The following is a 21636-nucleotide window of genomic DNA, read 5'->3' as shown; positions in this document are numbered from 1 at the left end:
ATTAAAGAAACAGTTTGGGGCAGGGGTAGATAGCATAATGGTTATGCAAAGAGATTCTTATGCCTGAGGCTCTGAAGTCCCAGGTTCCTTCCCCCGCACAATAATCCAGAGCTGTGCAGTGTTCTGGTATTCCTCTCTGTGTCTTTCTCTGCATCTCTCTCAAAAATAAAATAAAATACTTGAAAAAGGAAGAAAGAGTTTGCCTCTTAGTACTGTTCTATCTCAGCAATAGAAAACTGATGTTAATCAGTATTGTAACTGGAGGTTTCTTGCAGTAGTATTGCATAACTGCCCTTGACTTAGGGATATTTTCATCATGCAGTTCCTAAAATGGTTCACTTGCTTGCTGTCTAAAATGCCAAATGCATTTAGACTTAGATACAATGGCTTATAATTCTGAATGCCTTAGGATCTTTTGTGCTCTGATGTAGACCCAGAGTTTCACTTTATATGTGTGTGTGTCTGTTAGATAAAAGATAAGACAGGGGGGTTGGGCGATAGCGCAGCAGGTTAAGCACACCTGGCGCAAAGCGCAAGGACTGGCATAAAGATCCCCGTTCGAGCCCCGGCCTCCCCACCTGCAGGGGAGTTGCTTCACAGGCCGTGAAGCAGGTCTGCAGGTGTCTGTCTTTCTCTGTCCCTCTCTGTCTTCCCCTCCTCTCTCCATTTCTCTCTATCCTATCCAGCAATGAATAACATCAACAATAATAGTAATAACCACAACAAGGCCAACAAAAGGGAAAAAATGACCTCCAGGAGCAGTGGATTCGTGGTGCAGGCACTGAGCCCCAGCAATAACCCTGGAGGCAAAAAAAAACAAAAAAAAAGATGAGACAGGCTGAGGGGTAGTGAACCTGGTTGAGCTCACGTGTTACAAAATACAAGGACCCAAGTTCAAGCTGTGAGTCCCCACCTGTAGGGGGGGAAGCTTCAGGAGAGGTGAAGCAGTGCTGCAGGTATTTCTCTTCCTCTCTCTTTTCCCCTTCCCTCAATTTCTCCCTATCTCTATCCAATAAATAAAGAAAACTAAGGCTCTCAAGATGTAATATGAGTGTTACATGGCTTTCAACTATGAAGCCCCAAATTTAGTCCTCAGCATCACATATGCCAAAGTTATGGTAACATTCTCTTTGAGTCTTTAAAGATAAAGTTGGGTTTTCTTAGTAGAAAGATTCTTTGTCAAGCCTGGTTTGTCCTCTCATTTAATAAATGTGTTACCTTGAGCATGTCCTTTAGTCTCTGCTGCCCTTTGCTTCATCATCTATAAAATGGCAATCATCCCAAAGCTTTTTGGCAAACTTTCTCTCCCCCCCCCCCTTTTTTTTTTATTAAAGGCGAGTGTGGGGGGGTGCCTGTTGGAAGAAAAGATTTGATGGTGTTGCTACATATATGTAACCTTGGAAATCTTTCTGGATAGATAGACCACAACAACAAAACTTCCTTCAGTGCAATGAGGGCCAGGCTTGAACCTGGGTTGCACACATGGCAAAGCAGCACACTATTCAAGTGAGCTCTTCGCTGGCATTCTGTTTGTTTTTGCATGACCACTAGACTATGCCCTGGCCTTATAATACTTCATTTTTAATACTTTATTTTATGCCTTGGTGAGCATAGGTTTGGTTTATTGGGGGGGGAGGGTTAGATCCTTTGAGGTTCTGTCTTCTGCTTTGATTTGTTTAGGGAAATTCTTGGCTAATATTTCTTCAGATAAAGTTCTCTCCCCTTTTTCTCATTTTCCTGGCATCCCTAGGATGTGTCTGTCTTTCTGTTGGTGTATAACTTTTTTGTAGTTTCTCAGTTTAGTTTTTTCATTTTGTTTTGTTCTGTCTTGCTGTATTTCGATGGTTTCCACTTCTCTTCCTTAGCCTTCATCTCATCATTTCAGCCTTTGGCTTCTGGCTTTCTGTGGCTAGACCTCTGTGCTATACTTTTTTTTTTTTTTTTTTTTTTTAGATTTTATTTACCCATGAGAAAGATAGGAGGAGAAAACGAACCAGACATCATTCTGACACATGTGCTGCCGGGGATTGAACTCGGGGGACCTCATGCTTGAGAGTCCAATACTTTATCTACTGTGCCACCTCCCGGACCACTGTGCTGTACTTTTTAAAAAAATATTTTATTTATTTATTAATGAGGAAGATGGGGAGAGAAAGAACCAGACATCACACTGGCACATGTGCTGCCGGGGATCGAACTTAGGACCTCCTGATTGAGTGTCCAAAGCTTTTTCCACTATGCCACCTCCCAGACCACTGTGCTATACTTTTTTTTTTTTAATTTTCTTTATTTTCCCTTTGTTGCCCTTGTTGTTTAACGTTGTTGTGGTTATTGATGTCGTTGTTGTTGGATAGGACAGAGAAATGGAGAGAGGAGGGGAAGACAGAGGGGGGAAAGAAAGACAGACACCTGCAGACCTGCTTCAGCGCCTGTGAAGCGACTCCCCTGCAGGTGGGGAGCCAGGGATTTGAACCAGGATCCTTATGCCGGTCCTTGTGCTTTGTACCACGTGTGCTTAACCCGCTGTGCCACCGCCCAACTCCCTGTGCTATACTTTTTAAGCTCAGCTATTCACTCATGTCTGTTTAAGCTTCCTTCCATTGAACCTCTCATCTCAGTGAGGATCCTTAGGATCACTTTTTTAAAAATATTTATTTATTCCCTTTTGTTGCTCTTGTTGTTTGTTTTATTGTTGTAGTTATTATTGATGTCGTCATTGTTGGATAGGACGGAAAGAAATGGACAGAGGAAGGGAGACAGAGGGAGAGAGAGAAAAAGATAGACACCTGTAGACCTGCTTCACCGCCTGTGAAGCAACCCTGCTGCAGGTGGGGACCCGGGGGCTCGAACCGGGATCGATCTTTACGCCAGTCCTCGTGCTTGGCGCCACATGCGCTTAACCTGCGCTACCGCTGGACTCCCAGGATCACATTTTTGATGTCCTCTTTAAGAGGTTTACATAACTATTGAATTGAGTTTTTCAGTTGCTGTAACTTGGCCCCCTGTTCCCCCTCTCTTACTGTGTTTGACAGTTTTGAGGACCTGGGTCACAGTTCTGGGATGGGCCAGAAACTCAAGGTTGCGAGTACTCAGCAGTCACTTGTTACTGGCCCTGGTTCACATCTGAGCAGTGGCTGGGGCTTAGCTTAGGTAATGATAAAGCTACACATCCTCTGGGACTCTGGTTTTGGCAGACTCTACCCCTGGGGGTTTTAAGTGTGGAAACTGAATTTTATGGCTATATCCACTAGAGCTCTCCAGCAAACTTCTCTCTCCCTCATTAAATGAAAGAGAACCAAACCATTATTTTGGCATGTGCAGTGTCAGGGATTGAACTGTGTACCTTATGTTTGAGAGTCAACACATAATCCACTGCACCATCTCTCATGCTACCCTTCTTTATTACTTTTAAATCTGTTTTATAGGGACCAAGAGGTAAGTGACCCAGTAGAACATACACATTACTATGCCCAAAGACCTGAGCATCATACATGAGGAATCTTCACAAGTAATAGAACAGTGCTCCTCTCTCTTGCTCTACTAAAAAACAAACGAAAAAAAACACCAAGTCCCCTAGGAGTGGAATCATACAGCGTGGAACCTCAGTGAAAATTTGGCAGCAATAAATAAAATATTTCCACAGAGTTGTAAGAATAGGACTGGGATGCCGGGGGGATCCCCCTCCCCCAACTAACCAGATTATGGTCCTTTATCTCAAAGATCTCTTCTGTTATTTTTAAAAGTCATTGTGCAATCAGGGAGGTGACTCAGGGATAGAGCACAGGGTTTGCATGGAAGTCCCTGGTTCTCTCCCTAGCACACTGCAAACTAAAATGGTGCTCAACCTCTCACTTTTTCTCATGAAATAAATCTTTTTAAGATTCCCCATATTTTTTATGTCTTTTTTTTTTTTTTTTATGTCTGACTTATTAGTATGCCTTTAAAAATGACAATCTTTTTGGATTTTGAAAGTATGTTCTGGACTGGGGGAAATAGTTCTCAGGTAGAGAATGTGCCTTGCCGTGAGTGTTCCCCAGGTTTGAGCCCTGACAGTACATGGGAATGCCACAGAACCCAGGAAAAATCAAATGTCCATGCTGTTTAATCTCTCCCCCTCTTCTGTTACTCTTTCTTGAGTTTGACGTTTTAAATATTCTTTATTGACAATGGTTTGTTCATATTTCTTAGAGATTTGTGTATGTTTTCCCCCTTCCCATTCCTCCCAACCATAACATCACTTAGCTCTGACTTCTGTTGATGCTGGAGATTAAAACTAGGATCTCAAGTGCAAGTCCTATGTACTGTCTGCTTGGTGCTTTTTGCTTCTTTATTTCACTTTGCAACAAAAATATGAATCTAATTCTTAGTCCTTGAAACTGAACTTCTGGATTACAACTGGAAAACAAGTCAAAAGTAATCTTTAAGAAACTATCTTAGGTCACTGTTCTTCTGTAAGACTTAAGAATTCTTTCCTGGGAGCCAGGTGGTGGCGCAGTGGGTGAAGCGCACATGTTGTGAAGCGCAGGGGTTGGCATAAGAATCCCAGTTCAAGCCCTCGCCTCCCCACCTACAGGGGGTTCGTTTCACAGGCGGTGAAGCAGGTCTGCAGGTGTCTTATATTTCTCTGTCTTGCTCTCCCCTCTCAATTTCTCTCCTGTTCAACAACAACGACTACAATAACAACTACAGTATTAAAAAAAAAAAAAACGATAAACAACAAGGGCAACAAAAGGGGGGAATAAAAATTTAAAAAAAAAATTCTTTCCTAAGCATAATTCCATCAGTATTGTCTGTGTAACATCAATTTGTTCAACTTGGCAGGCTTAACTAGTATGTATAGGTAATTATTTCAACTAACTATTAGGGTGAGATAGTGTAATAGTTATGCAAACAGATTTCTCTGCCTGAGTTTCCAAGGTCCCAGGTTCAGTCTCCTGCTCCACCATAAGCTGAACCTAAGTGGGGGGAGTAGGGGGGAGGGGAGAGAGGTATTACCACAATAAAAATAAGTGGGAAAAGAGCAGAGGAGCATTTGGTCTTGTATTACTCAGGGAATGTTTATGTAACTCTGAAACTCAAGTTTATTTCCTTCAAACTTTTTTTTTTCTATAGCATGATTACCTAATATCACTCAGTCTCCCAGCCATTTGAGATTGGGAATTCTGAACATTCTAAAGAACAGCTGGGTGTGAAATGAACTAATCCTTGTAATTTGAGTTTCATGTGGATTGTCTTCTGTGTCTCTCATGCCTACACTGCTTAATATCTATTAATCATTTTAAAACTTGTATTTATTCACCATTTTAGTGGTACTTTTTCTCAAGACTGGAAAATAGGTTTAGTACATTTAGTAAACACCTTTTCTACCAGGAGCCTTTCGATGTTTAATTATTAGCACATAATATTATTATGAGAAAAGCTCCTAGATACAGAATTTCAAATCCTACCTGTGGTTGCCTTGGCAGGACCAGACCAAATGATTTCATAAAAGGATGACAAGGCAATCTAAAATAGCATCCAGTTAAACTAAGAATTCTTTCAAGGCAGAGTTTCAATTAATGTTTTGTTAAAATTGGTTTTCTATTTTTATCTATAGATGTTCATTCTGGACAAAGTTGAAGGTGATACTTGTTCTCTTAATGAATTTACAATAACCGGATCAACATATGCACCTATTGGAGAAGTGTGAGTAGTCTCTCCTTACTTTAAAACTGCTTCATGAGGCAGGGGTAGATAGCATAATGGTTATGCAAAGAGACTCTCATGCCTGAGGCTCGTAGGCCCCAGGTTCAGTCCTTTAGACCGACCACATAAGCCAGAGCTGAGCAATGATGTTAAAAAAATGAAATGAAAATAACAAGGCAATTTTCTGAATGTGCCTCATATCAGTTATTAGGTGAGTACATACTTACTTATTTTTGCAAAGCATGCACAGTTCACTACTCCCAGGCCATTTTTTAATTCAGATAGCAAGTGAGAGAACACAGTAAGACTAGAACTTCCACCAGTGCCATGGCACTTCCCATGTGGGAATGGGCCTTGAACTTGAGCTATGCATACAGCAAGGCATGTGCCCTACCCAGTGAGCTGTCTCTCCCACTCTGGTAGATTATTTTTAAATGGAATATTTATATATATATATATATATATATATATATATATATATATATATATATATATATATATATATATATATATACTAAAACTCTAGACAGCTGCCTGGATAAATTTTGATCCCCAGCATCACTTAATGCTTGAGTGATAACTGGTTCTCTCCCTGTCTTCTCATTATTAAATAAAACTTTAAAAAAATATCAGTAGAGATGACTACACTGTGCCCTAAGATTGTTTCTTTTCACAGACATAAAGATGATAAACCAGTGAAATGTCATCAGTATGATGGCCTTGTAGAATTGGCAACAATTTGTGCTCTTTGCAATGACTCTGCTCTGGATTACAATGAGGTAAGTCTCATTGGAAAACTAGACCTTCTGTTTCAAGGGCGGGGTTTGAGGAATGAAAATTCAGCCCTCTCTCATTTGAAAGCAGGGGCTTCTAATTATATTTCTTCTTTCCATTCTTTTCCTAACATTTTGTTAGGGCCAGCATGAGCTACCAAAGGAAGCTGAGGGTCTTTCATGGCTTGACAATTGCAGTTGTATGATATTTGACTTGTCTGTTTGTAGATCAGTATGTGGTAAATATCAAATAAAGCACATGATAGGAAATGCTTTCCTGAAAGTACAGGGTACTTATTGCTCTTGTTTTTTAAGATTGGTAGTAGTATTTTGTTGAAGACGAGCTAAAACATACAGGTCGTGCAGCTGCTGCTGATGGTTATTAGTACAAAATTTTTCAGCCTAAAAAATAAGGAAGTAGCAGTGTTGCAATGACAGAGTGATGTTCTGGTGTTCTCTCTTAGTTTTACCTTGTTTTTCTTTTTTATTCAAAGATTTGTTTATTAATGAGGGCACCAAAGCATCACTTTGGCACATGCACCAGGGATCAAACTTGGGACCCCATGCTTGAGCATTTTCATTGCTTTATCCACTGGGCCACTCTAATTAACCTTTTAATGAGAGACGGGTGAAAAGAACTCAGGACCTCGTACATGGTGATGTGCGCACTGTGTTTATTGTCCATCTTCCAGCCCCTTCTCCCTTTTAAATTTTTAATAGTGAGATAACGACTTTTGGTTACTGTCTCAAAGCAAGCCAATCCCCATCAGAAATAGAATGCAAAAACTCTTACAATAAGTAATGGCATGGAATTACAAGTACTCTTTACAAGCTGTACTTGAATCAATGCTATAGTTAGTGGCTTCTTAAATTAGGGGAAGGAAAACCTGATTTTTCCTTGGGACTAGATGGTTGAGTGCACGTGTTGCTACTGTGCATGAGGACTGGGTTCAAACCCCAGTCTCCGTCTGAGGGTAAGTTTCATGAATGGTTGAGTAGCGGTGCAAGTGTCCCCTTCACTCTCACCCTCTATCTCAAAAGAAAAATAGGGGTAGGGTGGGTGCACTGGGAGCTGTGATGACATCATGCAGGTACTGAGCCCCAGAGATAACTCTTGGCAGAAGAGAATGTACACTAATTTTGTAATGCATTAAAATTCCTGTTTACAGGTGGGGGGTGGATTGCATAATGGTTATGCAAACAGACTGTCATGCCTGAGGCTCTGAAGTCACAGGTTCAATCCCCTGCACCACCATAACCCAAAGCTGATCAGTGCTCTGGTTAAAAAAAAAAAAAAATCCTGTTTCCATCAGACTTAGTTACACACACTAGTTACACACACACACACCACTGCTGTACTGTAGATGAAGATTCCTTTCATGCCATCAGACATCATGCTTGCTTTTGGTGCTGGGGGCTTAAACCCAGCTCCTACCTCCCACTTAGTAAAATGTGTGCCATAGCAGGAGAGCTAACTCCTAGCTCCCTTGAGTATATTTTTTTAATTACCAGATCTTGTCCTTCAAAATGGTCTCAAAGTGATTTATAGAATGGCCTGGGAGTTGACATAATGATTGGCATGTTGGACTTGGAAACAGTCCACCATTCAATCCTTGGCATCACATGTACCGACTGGAGTGTTGCTCTGGTGTTCTGCCTCTTTTTTTTTTTTTTTCTCTCATGTTAACAAATCTTTGAAAATAAAAAAGAGAGACCCATAGAATAATGATGTGATGGAGGACAGACTGCCCCTTGTGGAAAAAGTGTTATATTAAAGAACAATTCAGAAGGTCAGGAGGTGGCTCATCTGGTAATAGTGCATGTATTATGTGCAGAAGCCTGGCTTTGAGCTGGTCACTACATAGGAGCACCTGCAGGGGGAGCTCTGCTAGCAGTAGAGCAGTGCTATGGTGTCTCTTTATCTCCTTGTCTCTCACCTCCTATTTAGAGAAGGGGGTAGACTGCTGGCACCTGACCACAGTGATAGTCCTGGTGTCAGAAGAGAAAGAAAAAAACTGTTTGCTATCTTCACTTTTGTACTTTCTTGTCTTACCAATACAGACAAAAGGTGTGTATGAAAAAGTTGGAGAAGCTACAGAAACTGCTCTCACTTGCCTGGTAGAGAAGATGAATGTATTCGACACTGAGTTGAAGGGTCTCTCTAAAATAGAACGAGCAAATGCTTGCAACTCGGTTAGTATTATTTTCACCACTCATACCATATGTCCTTGTTTTGTGAGTTCTCTTAGGCAACCAGTCATCATATAATGTGGAAACGTGTAGATGATAGGGTGCACAGAAGGGTTATTTCCAGAGAATTCTGTAGCTTTAAGTGCACTTAATAGAAAAGGGTAAAAACTGATGCTGTGAAGTAGAAACTAGCAAATTAACTAGAAGTAGAAGAGAATGGAGAGCTCATACTGAGTGATTTCACATCAATAAATCAACAAAACTCTATAAACTGACACAAGAAAAAAATTAAGCAATTCTGTATCTCCTATCTGTTAGATGTGCACAGTGGTGTCTAGTCATATACTCAAACTTGGCATGTATTATTTTCAGGTAGAATCACCATGACTAGTAAAGACCATAGGCAAGTTTGACATTCAGAGGTCAGTCAGTACAGTGGCAGTAGGGGAGGAATATATTTTTTTTATTTTAATTTCTTTATTGGGGAATTGTTTTACATTTGACAATAAATACAATAGTTTGTACATGCAGAACATTTCTCAGTTTTCCATATAACAATACAACCCCCACTAGGTCCTCTGTCATCCTTTTCCATGACCTGTACTCTGAGTCTTTCACTTTGGTGCAATATACCAACTCCAGTTCAGGTTCTACTTGTGTTTTCTCTTCTGATCTTGTTTTTCAACTTTTTTTTTTTTTAATTTATTTTACTTATTTATTCCCTTTTGTTGGCCCTTGTTGTTTTATTGTTGTAGTTACTGTTGTTGTTGTTGGATAGGACAGAGAGAAATGGAGAGAGGAGGGGAAGACAGAGAGGAGGAGAGAAAGATAGACACCTGCAGACCTGCTTCACCGCCTGTGAAGCGACTCCCTTGCAGTGATGCCCTGCATATCACTTCTGCCAAGTCCAAGTCTCCATCTCTTGGATTATTTGTGGCAAGAAGTACGATACATGCCTGTTTTTCAGTTAGTTCTTAAAATACTCTTGTGAGAGCTTAAAACCCTACATTTTGTTTCCATGTCACTTATAAAAACTATGGGACTGCTACTCTAAAGTGACTTTCAGGACCCTACCTGCCTCTGTCAACCCTGACATACCTTTATTCTTTTTCTCTCTTGCAAACACAATGTCTAGCATTAATGGTCCAGATACTCCTTGAACCTACCAGGTCATGCCAACCTGTAATTATATTTTCTCTGCTGACACATACTTTGTTTTTCTTCAGTGTTGCTTTTCCTGGCCACTGTATTAAAATTGTTACCCACATTTATACAGTTGTTTCAATGTTTGTTTCTGGCCTTAACATTTCATTCATTTCTATTCTGTCTCCCAAAGAAGTGCACAAACACGTCCATTATGTTGTCATGTGATAAGTCACATAGTAGGTATTTAGTAAATATTGTTGACTAGGTAAAAGTTTTCATTCAGTAGTATTCCAAATGTCTTCTTTTTATAGGTTATTAAACAGTTGATGAAAAAAGAATTTACTCTAGAGTTTTCACGGGATAGAAAATCCATGTCAGTTTACTGTACACCAAACAAGCCAAGCCGGACGTCAATGAGCAAGATGTTTGTAAAGGCAAGTGGAGCAAACTGCAGTTGAAATGTCCTTGCTAGGATTGGGGCCATGGGTGAGCTAAGAAATAAAATTGCTTATCTCCCATCTGTGGCATTTCTAGGGGGCTCCTGAAGGTGTTATTGACAGATGCACTCACATTCGAGTTGGAAGTACTAAAGTCCCTCTGACCCCTGGAGTCAAACAGAAGATCATGTCTGTCATCCGGGAATGGGGCAGTGGCAGCGACACACTGCGGTGCCTGGCACTGGCCACTCATGACAATCCACTGAAAAGAGAAGAAATGAACCTTGAGGAGTCTGCCAACTTCATTAAATATGAGGTTAGCTAAAGAAACTTCTTTTTTCACCCACACCCTGTATATCCATTGTGTTTAAGTAGCACTCCTTCAGAAAAAGGTCAAGTGAGTTGTTTTTGCCAAGAGAGGTGTGGTTATTTTTTCTGCTAGCCAACTACATTATCATTAGGGTGTAAGTTTGCTGCTTCAACATAAGTTTAATTCAAGTGTATTTTCTTTTTCTTTCTTTCTTTCTTTTTTTTTTTTTACTATATTTATTGGATAGAGACAGCCAGAAACTGAGAGAGTAGGGATAGAGAGGGAGACACCTGCAGCACTGCTTCACTACTTGCAAAGCTTTCCCCCTGCAGGTGGGGGCCCAAGTGTATTTCCTTTACTTTCAAACTAAAATAATTAAAACCTACTCTAAAACAGTATTAATTTTTAAAATATTTGAATGTACGCGTTTTGTGAGGTTTCACAAATTTTTAAGGATATTTTGTTTCGATTAATTCCTGAGGTGTTGAATGAAAACCAAAAATAAAGCTCTAGGCCTGGAAAGTAACGAGATAGGTTTTTCCTTGCTCCAGATTTCATTATGAAAGATAATGGGTGAGTTGGTAACAAGACTGAAGTGTTACCTATGTTTCAGATTAATTAGAATATTTCTATTCAGTTGAACTCACATCATTGTGAATATTAATCTAAGAGCCAGAGTCACAAAATGTATCACAAGAAAATACAGGAACAGGGCCGAGTTAAGTGCACGCACTAGAAATGTGAAAGGACCCAGGTTCGCACCCCTGGCTCCCCCTGCAGGGGAAAGTTTGAGTGGTGAAGCTGTGCTGCAGTTGTCTCTGTCTCTCTTCCTATCACCCCCTTCTGTCTCAATTTCTGGTTGTCTCTATCCAGTAAGTAAAGATTATAATATAAAATATAGGAACCTATACCCTTGGTGTATAGCTCGTTCTTGATTGCACTTAATGAGAAACTAGTGTTTCCTGTTTTTTGACAAAAAGTATTATTTTGTTGTAGACCAATCTGACTTTTGTTGGTTGCGTGGGCATGCTGGACCCTCCGAGAACTGAAGTGGCCTCTTCTGTGAAGCTGTGCCGGCAAGCAGGTATCCGTGTCATCATGATCACAGGCGACAACAAGGGCACTGCAGTGGCCATCTGCCGGCGCGTTGGCATTTTTGGGCTTGATGAGGATGTGGCATCAAAAGCATTTACAGGTCGCGAGTTTGATGAGCTCAGTCCTTCAGCCCAGAGAGATGCCTGCTTGAATGCCCGCTGTTTTGCTCGAGTTGAACCTTCCCACAAGTCTAAAATTGTAGAATTTCTTCAGTCTTTTGATGAAATTACAGCCATGGTGAGTATCTCTGAATATGTACATGTGACCCAAGTACATGAACCTGGCAGGTTCTAATTCTGACTCCTAAATCTTATAGTAGTAGCTCCTAGATTTGGAGGGTTTTTTGGGGGGTGGGGGGGTGTCTTACATTCATTATCTGGGCTATTTCTGTGGAATTTTATTGATCAGATAGTTGGCAATTGGTGAGCTGCATGCAGGGATCAATCCTGAAGTACCTCCTAAATCAGGCACAGAAATAACTAGTGGCATTTAATCCTTTTCTGAATTAGCACACACGTTTGTATCTCAAGTCTTCTAGGAATTGATTTAGGGAAGTGTCTGCTGAGATGGCTAGCTTGGTGTAGTGGTTCTGCCCAGAAGCCCATGTGCCTGAAGGCAGCAGAGCTTCAAGTTCAAGCCCCGTGCTTGTTCTCTCTCACCCACCAGGGGGGACAAAAGGAAATGTCTTTGCTATAGACTACTGTGTGTGCTGTGATAACCCAGACTGTGCACACTACCTGAAGTAACTGCCTAAGTGAAGCACTCCTTAAGCACTGCCTGCTGGTGAAACAATTTCAGTGTTCTTTAAGTGTTTCACCCAGACATGTTAACACTGTTGTATGTACTTTTACTGTGTGCAACTTTTTTAAAAATTATTTTCCCGTTTGTTGCCCTTGCTGTTTTATTGTCATAGTTATTATTGTTGTTGCTATTGATGTCGTTCGTTGTTGGATGGGACAGAGAGAAATGGAGAGAGGAGGGGAAGACAGAGAGGGGGAGCAAAAGACAGACACCTACAGACCTGCTTCACCACTTGTGAAGCGACTCCCCTGAAGGTGGGGAGCCGGGGGCTCGAACCAGGATCCTTATGCCGGTCCTTGCGCTTTGCGCCATGTGCGGTTTAACCCATTGTGCTGCTGCCTGTCTCCCCCCACTCAATTTCTATCACTATCAAATAAAAGCAAACAGCTGGAAGTAGTGGAATTGTATGAGCAGCCTGGGGGAGGGGAGGAGCACAAATAAATTCTCTTAGCCTGGGGCCCTTGGCTGCATTTATTTTACGACTGGGTCTCCCTTGGGGATGTGTTAAATAACAGATGTGTGTAAACCAACCATTGGTTCCCTTTTAGACTGGGGATGGTGTGAATGATGCTCCTGCTTTGAAGAAATCTGAGATTGGCATTGCCATGGGTTCTGGCACTGCTGTAGCTAAAACTGCCTCTGAGATGGTCCTGGCTGATGACAACTTCTCCACCATCGTGGCTGCTGTGGAGGAGGGGCGGGCAATATACAATAACATGAAGCAGTTCATCCGCTACCTCATTTCATCAAACGTTGGGGAAGTTGTCTGGTAGGTCCCTATCATAGGTTACTTGTATTCCTTTATCAGAAATAAGGCTTGTAATTTAAAGAGACAATACTGGGTCCTTCAGGACAAAAAATATATACAACCGGGGGGGGGGGGGTTATGCTTAACGAAGCAAGTAAAGACTGTAGAACAAAAGTTCATGTGTGCAATATAGTGAATAAACTTTTAAAAAAGAAAACACTAAACTATTTCTTAGACTTAGAACTATAAAACTGAGTTTAAAGTCATCATATAAAGTAATTTTTGGCCCTCAGAACGTTATTAATTCAGAATTTGGTATTATAAACCTTTGAATTAAAAGGTTATTGCTCTTTAAATGATGACCAAAAATAATTCAGGTCTTTTCTTTCTTTGGGTGGAAACAGTATTTTCCTGACAGCAGCCCTTGGATTTCCTGAGGCTTTAATTCCTGTCCAGTTGCTCTGGGTCAATTTGGTGACAGATGGCCTGCCTGCCACAGCACTAGGGTTCAACCCTCCCGACCTAGACATCATGAACAAACCACCCCGAAACCCAAAGGAACCGCTGATTAGTGGGTGGCTCTTTTTCCGTTACCTGGCTATTGGCTGTGAGTATAGTTGTTTGTTTGATTATCTTTTTAAATTTTGACAACTATTTTAAGAAAGGTAAACACACCAGTGCATTGATCAGCTCTAGTATTGATGTGATGATGGGGACTGAACCTGACTGGGGACTCATGCATACAAAGTCCTGTACACTTGCACAGAGCTATCTCCCTAGCTATTATTTATTTTTAAGTAAATTGAGAGATGGGGAAGATAAGGAGGGAGACATTTGTAGCACTCACTGCTTCACTGCTTGGGAAGCTTCCCACCTTGCAGGTGAGGAGCAGGAGTTGAACCTGGGTCCTTGTACATTACTATTAGCCTTAAAAGCACGCTTTCCCTCTACCTTAGCATAGCAGAAGAGATGGAGACTACCCTTTTGCAGTTAATGAACTATATTCCCAGTTTAAGTTCGTTTTTCTGTTTTGGTGTCCTTGTCCTTCCATCAATGAGGCTTTCAGACTTAACCTGTGGACAAAGGGACATTGGAAAAAACAGGCCAGGTCCTGCCCAGAGAGCACCTAGGTGACACTAGGGGGGTTGGGTAATAACGTACTGGTTTTGCCTGAGGCTCCAAAGTCCCAGATTCAGTCCTCTGTACCACCAGTGCTCTGGTCTCTATTGCTTGCTCATTAAGTAATTATCTAGTAGGGGAATGAGATCCAAGAATTGACATTTGTGTCTTTTGTCACACATTCTGTATTAACTGGTTTTATCTATAAAGATTCTGTCAGGTCTTGGGTGGAACAAATAAATTAGTATACAACTGGTAACATCAGGATCCTTAAAAGTCACTGTGTGGTCTGGATCTCAGGTGGCAGTGGCAGTGAGAAGGGTATGGCTACTGTAAAAGCTGTTCCATGCCTACCAGGTTCACAGATTCAGAAGGAAGAGTTGCCTGGGTCTTGTGCACCATAAACATTCCTCTCATCCTGCTCTGACTGATGTCAGTGGCAACACAGGCTGCAGTTACTATCAGCATTATGTGTCTTTAGTATCTGTCCTCTTGCCATGGGGATGAGCTCCTGAGGCACTGCCTCTAAGTAACACTGAAGATTTAAACTCAAAATTTGAGTCAGCATCGTGATGTTTGTTCCAGGTTACGTTGGCGCTGCTACCGTGGGTGCTGCCGCATGGTGGTTCATTGCTGCAGATGGTGGTCCGAGAGTGTCCTTCTACCAGCTGGTATTTAGCCATCTTTCTTTCTGTACCTTAGACTCAAAGCATTGTAAACCTTCACAAACAAGGTTGCCGTGGTTTGGGCGTCTTATCAAATTATAAGTTATGACTTAGACGTTATGACTCAGTCTATAAATATTTGCACCTAGGGGCCGGGTGGTGGTGCACCTGGTTGAGCACACGTTACAGTGTACAAGGACCCAGGTTTGAGCCCCCAGCCTTCACCTGTAGGGGGAAAGCTTCACAAGTGGTGAAGCAGTGTTTCATGTCTATCTCTGTTTCTTTTGATTTCTGGCTGTCTTTATCCAATAAAGATATATGAAAAAAAAAACTTAATTTACATCTAAGATTATTCTGCGTGACCAACTTCTCTAGGTAATGGTTTGAGATCTCATGTGAGTCTGTTCTGGGCTTGCTATGAAATTGGTGTATGAACTGACCAGGAACTTGATCGGGCTCTTGTTGCAGAGTCATTTCCTACAGTGTAAAGAGGATAATCTGGACTTTGAAGGAGTGGATTGTGCAATATTTGAATCCCCATACCCAATGACAATGGCGCTGTCTGTTCTAGTAACCATAGAGATGTGCAACGCCCTGAACAGGTCAGTGAGTCTTGTCAGCACGCTTTGGGGAAGGAAGTCTAATAACCAGGGTGATTGTGTGTGTGGGGGGAAGGGTAGGATAAATAAACATCATGGTTGATTAAGAACCAGAGGAAAGTGCTTTCCTTCCCAAAAGAAAGAACAAGCAACACTGGATTAAGAATAAATCGTCATCACCTCCAGGAAGCAGTAGGAGTGCTTAGTGACTTCAGTGCCCCTGTCTGTCAGTACCACAGGAGGGGCCCTTGTCCTTTAGCATTAAAACCAATTAAGCCAGTGACAAAAATAGAAATTTCTAAATAGCCCCAAAGTGTCTAGCGCAATTGAGAGCAGCTTTGATACCACTGAAATGGAACCTGCTGTACAGAAGCCTAGATTTTAAAATTGGAAGTTTGTCCTACATCTGAATTTTCTTCCCTTGCCCCAAGTAGAAACTTTAGTCAGTAGAATTAGGTCAGTGGACAATGCCAACTAAGCCATCACTTTGTTATATAGTGGAATTCCAAATGGTTTTGTGTCACCTGTGACAGATGCCTTTTTAGTAGCATTTAATGTACTGACTTCTTGATTGTTCTGCAGCTTGTCCGAAAACCAGTCTTTGCTGAGGATGCCTCCTTGGGAGAATATCTGGCTCGTGGGCTCCATCTGTCTGTCTATGTCACTCCACTTCCTAATTCTCTACGTGGAGCCCTTGCCTGTAAGTGGTTCTGGGCAGGAAGGGATCCAGAGAATTCCTCTCTCCTAAGTCTAGAAACTTAATGAGGCTCCTTTGTGTTTTAGCTTATCTTCCAGATCACACCGCTGAATCTGACCCAGTGGCTGATGGTGCTGAAAATTTCCTTGCCGGTGATTCTACTGGATGAGACGCTCAAGTTTGTGGCCCGCAACTATCTGGAACAACCTGGTAAAGAGTGTGTGCAGCCTGCCACCAAATCCTGCTCGTTTTCGGCATGCACCGATGGGATTTCCTGGCCCTTTGTGCTGTTCATACTGCCCCTGGTGATCTGGGTCTATAGCACAGACACTAATTTTAGTGATATGTTCTGGTCTTGACTGACAGTTTTACATAAAGAAGATGTTTAACTTAATCAATTAATTTTTTTATTGTTTAAAGCAACTGTCTTTCTGCTGAATTTTCACATGAACATAATGGCTGGTGAAGGAGGTTTCATACTCTAGATTTTGTTTTGCTTTTTCTGACTCCAGTGGGGAAAGATTTTCATTTTTTATACACATAATTAAAGTGTCCATTGACATGTACAGAGAACTAACACTATTTTATGCAAATATTTTTTGTAGATGAAAAAGCATGTACAGTGTTCTGTTAATACTCATCCTTGTATAAAAAAATAGTTGAGCCAGCAGACATTGTCAGCAAATTAATTGGCAGCAGATTTTAGGAAATGAATGTGTGTGGTTTTTTCTAAAACTAAATAGCATGTATTGTGTCTTGCATGATCATCTGGATTTAATCTGAGATCACAGTCTGATTTTTATTCATAAGCCAATTTTTTCTGCACTGAGCAGAGTACTGCTACCTCAGTCAGTATTTTTTGGTTTGCCGCTCCCTCACCCTGTTCACCTCCACCCACACCCCACCCAACCTGCTCGGCTGCTTCCCTTGTAGGGTTTTGATGGTTCTGTTTACATCAGTCTTAACAAGAGGTATGCTTGTTCTCGCTTGTGCAGAAAACATTGTTTCAGATTCAATCACCTGGGTTCATGTCCCCTCATGTAGTTTTTAAGGTTATTTATTTAAATGTCTAATGTATTTTATTGTAACAGACATTGTTTTGCCAACATTGCCTATTTTGGTGGCACTTCACAATCTAGTTTAAAAGGAAAAATAAAACATTGAAATGGACAGAGAAAAATAAGTCTTGTTTTTAACTTTGAAGTGGCTTAGTTTGAACTGTGATAGATGTGTCCCCACTGTCTACATTCCTAGCTCAGACCTTTAGTTTCACTGTGCTCAAGGGGAAAAGGATCCTGCTCTGCTGCATAGGTAGTTGTAGGCATTTCTTATGTGTAGACACTCATCTGTGTACATTTTATGCAAGTTTCTGCTGGCCTGTTTTAGCCTGGTGTATAGAGCAAAAGGGCAAGTGCGTGTGTATGTGTGTGTGTTTTGTAAAATGTGTAAATAGCACATGACCAAATGAACATACTGTATAGAACTATTTTTATTTGAATGTGGCACTAACCACCACCATTACTATGATAAATGTTTGCGCATGTTCGTGATCAGTCTTACCAACAGTGTGTAAGTCATTAACCGTCCTAACTGTGGTGTTTTTCTCCAATGCCTCCCAACATCCATCAACTAACGTGAGTACTCTTCCCTGGGACTTAAGAGTGATGTGTATCGGGCCAGACAGGTGTTGGTCTGTGCCAGACAGAATTGGGGGAGGTATAGTGACAGGCCCAGGGAGCTGTTTACCTTTGCTACTGCCAAGATGAGGATTTACAATAACTTGGGATACTTTTAACCTTTGTTAGCTACAAGGACTCATCCCAGAACCATGGCTACCTGGTTTATTTAAAAAAAAAAAAAAAAATGTGCAAGAAATTAAACCAGTGAATCCAGGGATCAAGTTGTCCTAAGTAGGCCGCCTTCTGGGTCACATCCTTTGTAGCTATATCCCTTGGGCTGGAAGCTCCCTCTGAGGTTGGCCCTTAGTTATTGGGCCAGCCTGTATATGTGATGTAAATGCTTGGAGTTAATGACATCAAGCAAAATGTCCACAGCATCCAAGTAGGTGGGTAGGGAAAGCAGAAAACTGACACTACAGCCCTGATCTGCTTGGTGAGGCTGCTCAGAAGGCAGGCGGCAGACTAGCTTTCTTGACAATGTCAGGAGGGGAGGCATAGGATGAAATTAGCCGAGTGGGACAAATGCAAGGAGTGCAGTTGGACTACAAATGAAGCAGGGTGTCTGAGCTTGTTGGGTGGGGCACTATTTAATGGGAACCAAGCTAACCAAATAACAAACTTTTCTGACTCAGTTCCTTGATATTACGGCATTTACAAAGTAAGTAGAACAGTTGTGGACTGCTCTACATGCACAGACAGGCCCAGGGCCAGCTGTTGGCCTATGGTTTCTCAACTCAGGCTGTCTTGGCACCCACTGTAGACTTGCCTATTGAAAATACGTGTCCACACTGGTGCCTCCCCATCAATTGTGGTGCTATGCTGTGGGTACATCCTGGATGTCAGGACTGTATCCAGCAGGGAGCCACAGGTGACCAACACCAACTTTTGCCCCAGCAAGTAACTAAGGAAGGAGGGCAGTGACTCTGAGGCTCACTACACGTGTTGCCAGGCAGCTCTTGCCTGAAACTCACTCTGAATGTGGTGGGCCAAAGGCCCGTCTCCCACCTCAGTGTTCCTCTTAAGACCCGCACTCACACACCCCTACCTCAGATCAGATGCCACTCCAGCAGCTTGCTCTGTCTCTATAATGCAGGTGATCCATGCTGTTGGGAGCTCTCACAGGTAGACAGGGCCAGACATCCTCACAAGCAGCTGCAGCCACGCTACCTTCAAACTGGGGCCTCGGCCTCTGTGTGGCAGGCAGCCCTCAGGAATAAGGAAACCACAGCATTATTAGCTCAGTGTACAGCAAGCAAACACCCAGAGCCTGCTGTATCTGGAGCGCCCAGGTTTAAGTCATCTTGTTTTTCTAATTTAGCCACCAAGTTGTCAAAACCACCTTGCAGTTAACCAGGAGGGCACTCTCCAGCCTTACTGAAGGTGACAGTGACAGGCAGAGAGGAGTAGCAGTTCCCCCTCTAGGGCTAGAGAGGGCCCCACCTCCCACTCCCAGGAAGCTTTGTGCTCAGGCCACATCGCTCACATTTCTTTACCCTCTGCACTGCTAACCAGAACTTTCTTTCTCTTGCCTATCTCACTTCTGCTGTGAATTAAGTGTCTGCCTGTGGGCCACGGAGAGTAGCCATGAGGGTCTGTGCTGGAAACACCACTCCTTGTGGGCAGTACCTCAGGGACAGTTCATCAGAGTGCTGGTCTTGAAATCTTAAAAGATAAAACTGAATATTCCTTTTCATCTGTCACTATTAATCATTGTCTTAAAAATTATTCTAACATTTTCTCCCCATGTTTCATAAAGCTGATTTCCTTTCTCTTTCCTTTTCAGCAATACTGGAGTAACCGCTTCCTAAACCATTTTGCAGAAATATAAGGGTGTTCGGTTGCGTGCATGTGCGTTTTTAGCAACACATCTACCAACCCTCTGCATGATTGAGATTGGGGGAAAAAGAGAAGTAGGAAAAAGCCCCCAACTTTTGTGTGTAATGTGGAGGAAACATGTATTATCAGTGGGGTTTTTAGCTTTTAAATCCAAGTAATAATTGCAAATGTAAAATTTAGCTTATTGAATCAGCCTTTCCAGAGAATTTTGGTGTCTTTGCTGCAAGAAGAATAAAGTTCTGAAACCTTATCTAAGAACTTAGAAGCCATCAGCCAAGTCTCCATTTTTCTCTGTGCAAAATGTCATAGCTTATATAAATGTTCACTATTCAATTGTAATGCATGCCTTCTGTTGTAAGTAGCCAGATTTCTCTACACTGTCAACGAAAAAAAAAAGCGCTTTTTAATTGGCCCTGTACAGTTTGCTTATTTATAAATTTATTAAAACACTACAAGTGTTGAATGGTTAAAGTGTAGGCCTCCAGTTCATAACTTGTTATCTTTTGGATGTGCAATAGCTATTTTGCACTGTATTAAATGTAACTTATTTAATGAAATCAGAAGCAGTAGACAGATGTTGGTGCAATACGAGTATTGTGATACATTTATCTAAATAAAATGCTAAGCGTCAATTTATCACAACGCATGTTTGACTTTAGATTGTAAATAGAGATCAGTTATCTGTGCTGGTATCAAGTATTGCACAGACATGGTTTCAGGTAAATAAATCTATTCTACAATAAGCAGCAGTGTGGTGTTTCTGTTCTGAGGGGCAAGGATGGGTGGAACCCAATACCACCATAAGCCAGAGCTGAATGGTGCTCTGGTAAACGGTAAGTAAATAAAAGGAAATAACTTCTTAGCCTCCTGGATAAGAAAGCAGTAGTAGAAGGTCTAGTGGTGGCATAAAATCAAAAATTTTAGATCTCAGCTGTGGCTGCCCAGGAGGTGGTATGGTAGGCAAATAAATGTCTAGGTATGGGGAAAATATGTGTCCAGTGGGTGTTTTAAGAGAAAGATAAAAAAGTGCTCAGCTTGGAGGAAATGAAGGAAGGCATCCTTCTCGATTCAAAATGTAAAGAATTTGGGCTAGGGAGATACCATAATGGTTTTTCATGCATGAGGCACCAAAGGTAAAATTTACCCATTTGATGGTTACTTGGTGTTTATATGCCAGGGAGGGTTCTTTTGTCACTTTAAAAAAAAAAAAAATCAGGGATCTCACCACTACCCATAAATATAGCTCTAAGTGTTAGAGCACAGAATTTGTATGCCTGAAGTCCTAGGTTCAGTCCCTAACACCAACATAAGCCAGAGCTGGTATTTTTTGTGTCTCCCTTAAAAGATCAGAGATTTCTGATTCTATGAATTAATTATACAGTCCTAAAATAAGTCCTACCAACTCTACAGATGTGGAATATTTGATACTAAAATGCTGAAAGCAGAATTATACTCACCATCCATTGTTGCCCATGATAGCTCAAGATAGTAGTGGTTGTAGTCAGACAAGAAGGGAGCGCCTATGAGTGAACAAAGCAACAAAGGGTCATGTGCAACATATGGTGTTTAGGAAAGTTTACAAGTTCAGGGGGGAACTGACCTTGACGTCACTGACAAGTGATAAGAAAATAGAAATTGTGGTCTGGGAGGTGGTGCAGTGGCAAAGGCACTAAACTCATGCATGAGGTCCTGAGTTCAATCCCCAGCAGCACATGTACCAGAGTGTTGTCTGGTTCTTTCCTACCTTTCTCATTAATAAAATATTAAAAAATAAAATACACCCCACTTCCAGGGGAGTCACTTCACAAGTAGTGAAGCAGGTCTGCAGGTGTCTATCTTTGTCTTCCCCATCTCTC

At 41.6% G+C, this 21636-nt stretch overlaps 1 protein-coding gene and 1 long non-coding RNA gene across 3 annotated transcripts in view; both read left to right on the top strand.

Annotated features, from left to right (window-relative positions):
• ATP2A2 (ATPase sarcoplasmic/endoplasmic reticulum Ca2+ transporting 2) overlaps window positions 1-20523 on the top strand; it is a 52019-nt gene extending 31496 nt beyond the window's left edge. Inside the window, exons 9-21 of one of the 2 annotated variants that reach the window (XR_009550396.1) lie at window positions 5597-5685; window positions 6362-6464; window positions 8520-8651; window positions 10106-10228; window positions 10329-10547; window positions 11538-11873; window positions 12986-13206; window positions 13590-13792; window positions 14890-14975; window positions 15438-15571; window positions 16151-16268; window positions 16352-17899; window positions 19728-20523. Coding sequence is in view for 1 of the 2 variants with exons in the window: in XM_007529138.3 (XP_007529200.1) it covers window positions 5597-5685; window positions 6362-6464; window positions 8520-8651; window positions 10106-10228; window positions 10329-10547; window positions 11538-11873; window positions 12986-13206; window positions 13590-13792; window positions 14890-14975; window positions 15438-15571; window positions 16151-16268; window positions 16352-16475; window positions 19728-19741 (1902 nt within the window). In the remaining variant the exon portion in view is untranslated. The remainder of the gene's footprint in view (window positions 1-5596; window positions 5686-6361; window positions 6465-8519; window positions 8652-10105; window positions 10229-10328; window positions 10548-11537; window positions 11874-12985; window positions 13207-13589; window positions 13793-14889; window positions 14976-15437; window positions 15572-16150; window positions 16269-16351; window positions 17900-19727) is intronic. The other variant, XM_007529138.3, reaches the window with a different exon arrangement.
• On the top strand, window positions 6849-8439 carry LOC132539087 (uncharacterized). The gene is made up of 2 exons (XR_009550397.1): window positions 6849-7549; window positions 7580-8439. It is a non-coding gene; the product is annotated as an uncharacterized LOC132539087 (long non-coding RNA).
• Window positions 20524-21636: the final 1113 nt, after the last annotated feature.

The sequence above is a fragment of the Erinaceus europaeus genome, chromosome 6 (assembly GCF_950295315.1).
Source record: "Erinaceus europaeus chromosome 6, mEriEur2.1, whole genome shotgun sequence".
NCBI classification, from domain to species: domain Eukaryota; kingdom Metazoa; phylum Chordata; class Mammalia; order Eulipotyphla; family Erinaceidae; genus Erinaceus; species Erinaceus europaeus.
This window is presented reverse-complemented; position numbering and strand designations above follow the sequence as displayed.